This window comes from Meriones unguiculatus, chromosome 20 (genome assembly GCF_030254825.1).
Source record: "Meriones unguiculatus strain TT.TT164.6M chromosome 20, Bangor_MerUng_6.1, whole genome shotgun sequence".
Taxonomy (NCBI): Eukaryota; Metazoa; Chordata; class Mammalia; order Rodentia; family Muridae; genus Meriones; species Meriones unguiculatus.
Window position 1 is genome coordinate 21,024,972 of NC_083367.1, and position 9,434 is coordinate 21,034,405.

The 9,434-nt window shown below is 51.2% G+C and overlaps 1 protein-coding gene across 1 annotated transcript; it reads right to left on the reverse strand.

The window, feature by feature from the left end:
- Nucleotides 1-3,278: 3,278 nt before the first annotated feature.
- On the reverse strand, nucleotides 3,279-6,847 carry Slc35d3 (solute carrier family 35 member D3). The gene is made up of 2 exons (XM_021660833.2): nucleotides 5,933-6,847; nucleotides 3,279-5,031 (listed from the first exon to the last, which is right to left on the reverse strand). Exons 1-2 carry the CDS (start codon nucleotides 6,369-6,371, stop codon nucleotides 4,199-4,201), a joined length of 1,272 nt encoding a protein of 423 aa, XP_021516508.1. The 5' UTR covers nucleotides 6,372-6,847; the 3' UTR covers nucleotides 3,279-4,198.
- Between the last annotated feature and the right edge of the window lie 2,587 nt (nucleotides 6,848-9,434).

Sequence of the window (9,434 nt, forward strand, 5' to 3'; positions counted from 1 at the left end):
TGGGAGTTCGAGGCCAGCCTGGGCTACAAAGCGAGTCCAGGAAAGCTTATAGTCATACCAGCAGGGATCCATTATAATGCCTAAACTGCAGCAGAAAGAGCTGAAGACAACTGAGAGAAAACACAGGTACAGTGGAGTTTGGAGTGGAGCACTATAGTTGCTGCAAACTGTGCAGACCTCAGTTTCTGGCCCTGTGAACAGGACACCTCTCATTTAGAGGCCTATTTGTCTCAGCTCCTATTCCCTAGGGTATCTATCATCTGGCTTTCCACAATAAGAAAATCCAAAAATATTGTTGTGTAGCTGTTCCTAGAACGATAGTGAGGAGCCTCCTGAAATGAAATTCACAAGGCAGCTGAAGTCACGAGGCCCCTCCCTGAGCTTATATAAGACATAAATAATTGCTAGGGGTGAGGAGACTCTTGAGAGGCCCTAGCTGCAGGTTGAGCAGAGAGCTCCGGGGATTTGGCTCTTGTGAGTCATCACCCATCCTAGGTGGGCCTATGGTGATGCAACTGTCTTTGAGTCATTCATGTTCCTGTGACCCCTCACTCCTGCTCCTTGTAAGAAACCCTACAAAAGTCATTAGTTCACTGACTTGAATGGAGCCTTTCTTGGGTCTATCTATGGTTGATACTCTATCTAAGATGAACCTGTTCACTTCTCCTCAGGAAAAGTCAAGGCACAGGCATGAAAAATGGCAAGAAGACAAGTAGGTCTAAAGAGACAAGGCAGACATGTTACTTGGACTTGAGTGTGGATGGCACAGGCTTTAGAAGCATCTGAGAGGGAAATATAAATAACCATGCTAAGGTCTCATGCAGACAGTGTGCAGGAACGGACAGGGACTGAAAGCAGAGGGTTGAAAACTAAGAAAGAATCAAAAAGAAACAAACGCTAAGCACTGATAGCGAAAACAGAGAGCATGACAACGATGAAGAATTCCCCTGACGGGCTCAGCAGCAGATGACACTCAGGTAAGGAAAGAGTCAGTGAACTTACAGATGGCTCCTTAAAAAGACAAAAGCAAAACTTCCGAAGCTGAGTGCTGCTGTGACGGTCCACGCTTAAAATCCCAGGGCTTGAAAAGTGAATACAGAAAGTGAGGAGTTTAAGATTCTTGCCATATAAAAGCCTATCTCAGAAAAAAATAATAAGTATACTCCAAATTAGTTACCCTTCTTCAAATTAAGGAAACAATCCCAAAAATATGAAGAAAAAAAATCACCCTTCTGACAATTAGATTAGGATTTGTGAATTACACCTGTTTTGTCTTCTGAGCATTGTTACTCATGACCTAAAGAATCAGGCCCTGTGACAAGAAGTGATTGCCTGTCAAATGACTGGTCCTGTGGGAGTGTGGTCCCTGCTCAGCCATGCTCACTTTCGCCAGTAAGATGCACCCACCTTCTCATCTGTGCATCCCCGGCAAGCCTTTCCTGGCATTTTGGATAGATCTATGCCACAGGTCTTAGTTGAGAGCTGGATAGCATTCAGAGCGGAGGAGGCCAGCCCTGAGACACTCAGTCTGACACGCTGTGTTGCAGAGAAGAGTTACAGTGAAGTCGTGGGCCCGCCCGTGTGAGGCAGGTCCCTTTTGTGGTCTTGGGAGCTGAAGACAGTGGAGGGATCTGGAGTCAGGTCTGGCCTTCAGCTGCTAGTGAGCAGGGACTGAGCACTGACCTGTGCCCCCATGATGTACTTTCTCCCAGGAATTCTTCATTTCTACCATGATAGGGATTTTCATTTTTCATCTTTCAGCATTTTTTTAGCCTTCCTTTCTGTTTTATCCTACCCATCCCTCTGCTTATGTTACCTCTCTTTTCTGTGTACTGTCTGTTCTTTGCATGAGAGATCTTAAGTTTTGTCTGAAGAGTGTGACAGAACTTTTGCTATTTGTTTTGTTTTGTTTTATTTTTAGTTTTTCTTAGTCTATCATCATAATCATCTCCAAATGTCAAAACATCTGATTAAATAGCAGTCTAACTGTTGATAAAATGACATTTAAAATATGTAATTAACAGTTAAAAAGAGTAAGTAAACTCTGAGTAAAATACATTACCCTCCATTAACATGGATAGGCCATAGGGCCAACACTAAGGTTTCTGGAAGGAACTCTGTCTCAAGACTTCAGCATAGGGGCCACGCTAGAGTTTGTCACAGATTTCAGACTAGCCACCACCACAAGCATGAGTTCCTTGATATCCCCTTTTCTATATCTATAGTGAATTCTAAAAGAATGTTTCATCAAGTTTGCTGGCAAGAAAGGATTCATCTTTTTGCAATATGTGCTAACCCACATTGTAATCAAAGGGGAATTTTGTTCAGAAAAAAAAATAACAATTATTCTTTGGTGGTGATATAAAAAGAAATCCCAGGCTTCCTTCAACTTTGTTGCTTTTCATTAATTCTCAGCTTGATATTGGTATAACAGGACATTGCCCTCTGGCATGCTGATGTCAAAATTAGGCTTTTTATTTTGTTTTTTTTTTTTAAGCCACTTCTAACTTCTGTCCTATAAGGGCCCTTGAATGTTGGTGGCACTCCTGGAAGCAACTGGTTGCTTAGAAAGAGCAGTAAAGCAGGACCAGTCACAACCACAACCCCATCTGCTTTCCAGATTGTGGAAATTGATAAGGAACTAAAAGTCAACTTCTGCCCCCACTTTTTGGGTTGTTTCAGTTTTTGTCAATGACAGAAAAATACGTGATGCCACTCTCTGAGCCTCTTGGGAAGAGGCTGGCTAACAAGAACAGCCTCTGTCACAGAGCCTCTCTTGTACTGCCCTTTGGGTGGCTGCTGCCATTTAGTTTATCTCAATTTCCATTTGCACTGACATCTGATACGAGTGGATTTCATTCTTCAGTATTAGGTGCTATTTTATCTTTTTGTAGTTTTCTTTACTGGAAATTCTTTGTTGTTGTTTTGTTTGTCTTATAACTTTAAATTCAACCTACATGGGTAACTTAGAAAGTCCTCAATGGCCACCGAGTGTGGAGTTCAGTTGATAGAGTGTTTGTCTAGCCTGCCAGAAGCCTGAAGCCCTGGTTTCAGCTCACAGCATCACACTAACCTGGGTATCGCATGCTGGTGATTTCAACACTGGGAAGGTAAAAGCGGGAGGGTCAGAAGTTCAAAGGCATCATTGTAAAAAGAGAAAATGAAAGAAAGTTCCCATTGGTTTGGTACCTGCACAAAGCCACTATATTCCACACATGGAAAGCATCTTCGAACTGCCCAACAGAATATAAATGTATCTGAAACGAACTAACAACGTATCTCTTTACAGTTAGACTCAGGCTTTATTTTTTGACAAATATAAGATAGAAAAATATTATAATGCGAATATAGCAGTTGCTCTTTCTGTAACAGAGTTTGGAGTGTGCAGTGCAAACCAGGGTGGCCTGTCTCCCTTCTGGCTGTCCTACAGTCAACACTGACTTATATTCCAGCCCCTGCATTTGCTTGAAAGGGTATTACATGGCAAAATGGACTTCTTAAAAGGCTATAGCATTCAATAATAAATATTATAAAGCAAGGGACCCAAACAGCCTTTAAGATATATAATTACAAAGAGCAAACATTAGACTCCATAATCAAAGCTAAGAACACATGTCCTCAAAATAGCTTCAACATTTCCTATCAATATACAATAGAATACTCATTTTAAAAAAATCGAAGGAAGAAAAATTCGAGTAAACACAATATTGCAGGTGACCTGAAGAGTAAACAATTCAGTGTATTTATAAATGTCATTTCAACAATGTTCTCTTTGCCTAGCAGGCAATAAAAGCTAGTTCTGTCATCAGAAATGTGCCCCTGAATGTGACCTTTGAACTTACTAAGTGATGTCATCATTGTTACAAGCCATCTTTGGAAGGGGTGGCTGAGGGACTCTTGGTACATGCAGGTATTTGGTTATGGTTATAAAGACAGAAATGAGTGTCCAGGAGTCTGCAGCTGAAATCACTGTTGGTTGTGTTAAGCACCTGCACGGTCTCCTCCTTCTGTGGTACCTCAGGCAAAGTCCCACTGGATAATTAATAAACAATAAGTAGGTCATAATCCGTCTCTGTCGTCCCTGAAACCTTTCTTTGTTTCTTTTCCTCCACTCCTCAGAATAAAACCGGAGGCCCCTCCTTAACGTTTCTACCATGTAAAATAACCGTATGTACTCATGTACATACATCGCTGTCTTTCAAGGACTGGGTAACTCCTCGTTTTCTATCAAATAATCCTTCTTCACATACTTGGTGCCCCTAACTAACCTCCACACTTCCAAGTAAGCATCCTTTAAGGACCTCCTGCTCCCTTCATCAGAATGCTCGTCTACTCTTGAACTCCTGGCCACCAGTGAGTCCCCTTTGGGGCTGCCCCCTGACCCCTGCCCACCTTGGTGTATGGAGCCACCTGCCCCTTCTGCACACTCTGGCCCGCTATTTCCGCCCTCGGCGGCGGGCAGCTCCTCCATTGCAAAAGGCAACTGGTCCCCACTTGGCAGCGGTTCCTCTCCCTCTGCCTGCGATTCCAGATCCTCATAGTGGCTTTGCCTTCTTGTCTCTAGGAATTTGGCCACGCAGTAAATGATGGAGCCCAGGGTGTTCACCACAACGCCGGCAATGAACAGAGAGGTGGGCTCCACGTCGCTGAAGGCCACCATGCCCACCGTGATGGTGGCGATGCTCTTCACCACGCCCACGAAGCTGGTGGTCACGGCGGAGTTGATGTAGGTGCAGTGCAGCGTGGTGAAGTTCATGGCACAGCCGATCAGGATGCAGGCCACAAAGATGGAAACCATGGCCGGGTCCTTCCAGCCGGGGAAGGTCCAGGCGTGGATGGAGTCGGTGCTGGCGAAGGAGCAGACCACCAGCAGCGGGGTGGCGGACACCGCGATGACATACTGCGCCGTGAGAGGCCCGTGCTCCGTGTCTGCGCTCGCCTTCTGGATCAGCACCAGGTAGGCTGCGTGCACCAGCACCGCCAGCACGCCCGTTACGTAGCCTACGGGGTCGCCGGTCAGGTCTCCGGCTCCTGAGCGCACCGAGACGGTCCAGCCAGCGTGGGAAAGAAAAGAAGGCACAGGGTTGGTGCGGCTGGGCTTCCACTCCGGGAAGCACGTTGCCTTGGGAAAAACCCGCTTACCGTCCCACCTCTGCCCACGAATTTCCCGAGTGGCCAACAGAAGCCCTTCTGGCCTCCATGACTGTGTCAAACCCAGTCACCGAACCCCGTCTTCCTCTAGCCAGGGCGAAGGCCACCGCGAGCTCAGACGCTCTCAGGGTAGGCGGCTCGGCGTCCCTGAGCCTGCAGGGAGGTCACCTGGGCGGGTGGCCCCTCCACCCCGCCCCGTGGGCACCGGAAGGGAGAGGGAATCCCGGCTAGTGGCCTCAACCCGGCCCCGGAAAGAGGGTTTTCCTCCGCCCGCACCTGGACCCCGCGGGGCCCTCCCGCACCTGAGCCCCGGCCGGTCCCTCCCACCTGGCGCTCGGGGACTCCGAAGGAGCCCGGGTCACCAGGCTTCATCCCCACCTCCCCAGCCCCGCATCTCCCCAGCCCCGCGTGATCCGAGGAAGTTCCCGGCCCCCTTCCTTCCGGCTCGGTCCGGGGCTGGACTCCAGCTCCCAGCTCAGGCGAGTCTCCATCCCTCCCGGAGGAAGGGGCTGACCAAGAAAAACCTGGGTGGGGGCAACACGCGGAGGAGAAAGGGGCGGGGGGCGGAAGCCGGGACACCTAGGGGGAGGGCTGTGGAGGAGGCCGTGGAGGGCTGCGCTGGGTCTCAGAGGAAAAGTCCCTTTTGTGAGCCCAGCGACCGCTCCGGGCTCCCCGCCTCGCTCCGCCTCAGTCTCCCCGTCCGGCGGCGGCGGGGAAGAATGGTCCGCGCGGCCTCTCCCGGGTGGGATGGGTGGGCCGGGGCTGGGCGCGGGTCGCTCACCTGCCAGGGCGGCGCCGCAGGTGGTGATGAGCACGGCCGCCAGCACCCCGGGCGAGGGCGCGCCGTTCTTGAGCACCAGCACGCCGATGAGCATGGTGACTAGGGGCAGGCAGCGCTTGAAGACCACGTACATGGGCAGGCTGAGGCCGCGCAGCGACCAGAGGGTGAGGCTGGACTGCAGCGTGGAGAGCACCGCGACCCCCGCGAAGGAGCGAGCCAGGCTCAGGCCGAAGGGGGGCACGGCGATGAGCCCCAGGCGCCGCAGCAGCTCCAGGCTCAGCGCCGCGGTGGAGCTGGTCAGGCACTGCACCAGGGTCAGGAAGGAGAACTGGTAGCGGCTGATGAGGAACTTGAGCAGGATGTTGAGGGAGCCCGAGAAGACCCCGTGCGCGATGGCCACCGAGATGCCCAGCACACGGCCCCGGCACAGCTGCCGCATCGCGCCGGCCCCGCCGCCCTCCGCCGCGGCGGAGCTCGGGGCTCGCGGGAGGGCAGCGGGGAGGAGGCGCGGAGCGAGGGCGGCGGGGGCGCGGGCCCGGCGGCGGAGCGCAGCGGAGGGCGGGGGGCGCGGGCTCGGCTGCGGAGGGCAGCTCCGGCCGGGCGTCCTCGCGGCTCGGCGGCTCCGCGTGCGACTGCCCCGCCGCTCCCGGGAGGCGGGGGCGGGGGACTGGGAAAAGTGGCAGGGGTGGGGGACGGGTCTGAGAGGAGTGGCGGGAAGCCTTAGCGACCGCGACTTGGAAGTCGGTGGGCAGCCGCGGTGAGCTCCGTCCCGCGCGGTTCCCGGGTCGGGAGGACGCTCGGCGTCAGGAGGGCGGGCTGGCGGCCGGGTCGGCTACCGCGGGGCGGGCCGGGCCTGCGCGCCCCCTTGGGCATCCAGCGCCCACCCGGGTCGGCTCTCGGGGCGCGGCTCCTCCTCCCCTCCCACGGCGGCAGAGCAGCGGGGTGCGTGCTGGGGGGATCCCCTGCACAGCTAAAGACGCTCCAGCATTGAGCCTCGTTCATTGGTCGCAACAAGTGACTGCGCCCCCCGCCCGGTGGCCCGCGAGTTGCAGCGCATTTTCCACCCACGGTCTCTTCCTAGCGCTGCACGGAAACGCGACACGTCGGTGCCGGAGGGCGGCGGAGCCCCTGACACTCAAAATCCCCGTGCCTTGAAAGAACTATCTGCCGGGGAGTGCTCTGGAGCCCAGAGGTTGGCCTTTCCTGGTGCCTGGCGAGGAGCTTGGAGTCTGCGCCCCTCTCAGGGAAAGGTCCCAGGGTCGCGCGTGGCCCTGCAGAGCTTCCTCATGGAGGATGGCGTCTGGGCAGTGGATCGTGGGAATGGAGGGACACATTTAATTTAGGCAAAGAGATAACATGGGCAAACAGCAGAAACTAAGGGGGGGGGGGCAGACAGCACCAGCAGTGGAGGAGTTTGGAGGGGAAGGAGCCCAGAGGTGGAGAGGCAAACGCGAGATGTGCGGCTGCTTGACAAAGGGGAGAAGGCAGAGGGCGGGCAAGGCAGAGAAGAGCCTTAGACGCGCAGCCCCTGTCCCGAGGTTCTGGATAACGGTTTTTGGATCCCAGAGAACCGGTTTCAGGCTGCTAAACAGTCACAGGCAGCTTTGGGGAGCAGGACTGTGTGGGTGCCATTGGCCCTGAGCAGAGAGCATACCCCTGTCCCGAAGTACTTGTTTAATGTCTATGTGTTCCTCCCTGTGACTGAGAGAAAAGGAAATCTACTTTTATTTTTGTAAACCCCCCCCCAACACACACACACACACACACACACACACACACACACACACACACACCAGTGAAGCTTTGATCTGAATTCATTTGCGGGGAAGTTCCGCTCTGACCCTCAGCGGGAGCAGATCCACGATAGCTGGGCTTCTGTAACCGCCAGCCACAGCAATTTCCAGGCCACTTGAAATTTACAGCGATGGCCAGGCTTTGCCTGACAAGCGGAGGGCTTGAGATTCCCTGTCGGCGCCCCTTTCAGTCACTGGGACCTCACCTCTTGGCCACGGGAATTTCCAAACTTCTAACCTTTAAACCCCACACCTCCTTGCCTGGACACGTGGGCTACATTTCCTTGAAATCTAGCATCTCCTTTTTTTTTTTTTTTTTTTTTTTTTTTTTTACACTTCTAGGCTGAACCCGATAGTAAAGTACAGATGTGGAAACTGACGATTAGCTCAGCAGGATAAAAACAATTAGAGCAGGAATCCCAGGCTCACTGCAGTTCCTGATGGGGGTGAGCTTTTGTGTCGTGGGTGCTTTAATGAGAGAGAGTGCCATCTCAGCCAGTCCTCAGGCTCAAGCTAGGTAGTACCCAGCGCCTAGTACAGCCACCTGCCTGTCCCTGACAGGTGGGTCCCACAGGGCTGACTTTGCAGGAATAACCCCCAGGGTCATTGCGCTGAAAGCTTCCGGTTCCTCTAGTAGCTCTTGGGCTTTGGTTCCCTTGGGAACTCTTTGGTTTTATTACTGTAAACTGTGGTTACACACTATTAGCTAGTTAAGAGACTGGTTTACAAGGGCTTGGGAAAGACTGAAGCAGTTGTACAAATTTTGTGTATGGTTTAAGGGTATATTCAAAATATACAGAGATCAAGACTGAAATTGGCTTTTTTTTTTTTTTCTTAAGATTTCCAATAGGAGATTCCTGTTTTCCCGGGACCACTCCTGCAAGCCATCCTATTATAAGTGAATATATAAAGAAGTGGCTGTACAGCTCTCATTTTGGAATGATTCATTTCTGCCAGCAATTATAATTGCTTCCATTTGTGATACTGACATTAGGTGGAAGATTGGGGGCTGAGTCAGCTTCCTTACCCTTCTCATTTAAGCAAGACTACTTAGTTTAATATTTCTGACCTGTGCAGTATGAAACAGCAGATTTTCTCTGCTGTATTATATATAATTCTCTAGTAGACCAAACAAATTAACCCCATCCCCAATAAAAGTAGTTACTGGATAAGTTCCTAAAGAAAAATTTTATTATAGTATATTAAGCAGGATCAGCTGAACCAGAATTTGGACCTGAGGTCAGAAAACCATTTGACCAAAAGGAATCAAGTTACCGAAGGTCTAGACACAAGCTCTTTATCTTTAGAGCTACTTAATAAATATTAGTGGCATAAAATCAATCTTTCAGTTCATTCATTCAACAAACATATTGAGCAAATATCCTTTGCTTGGTAGTCTGTCAGGTGGAGGCTTTGAGGATGAGCACTCAGCTGGCCCCTGGGGAGCACACATGGGAGCAGCAGCATCAGGAAGAAAGCAAGAGACAGAACACCCAGGAAGACAACTTCATCAACCTGACAGGAGCGGAGCTGGCTTTCTAGAGAAAGAAGGATGGTCCTAAGTAAATTTACGGTATCACTTTTAATGTGGCCCATGCTCCTTCCATGGAGTACGTATAAAGAAAACAAACTATAAATAAGAAAGAAATGGTGTCCTCGGTGTTCACCATCCATCACCCTGCTGCTGCTGCTCACAGCTGGCTGTCCTT

Excerpts from the sequence above, each read along its gene's own strand:
- Slc35d3 (XM_021660833.2), bottom strand. The coding sequence starts at position 6,371 with ATGCGGCAGCTGTGCCGGGGCCGTGTGCTGGGCATCTCGGTGGCCATC. Across the intron at positions 5,032-5,932 it reads CTGCGGCGCCGCCCTGGCAG|GAGCCGGAGACCTGACCGGC; the intron begins GTGAGCGACCCG and ends CGGTGCGCTCAG.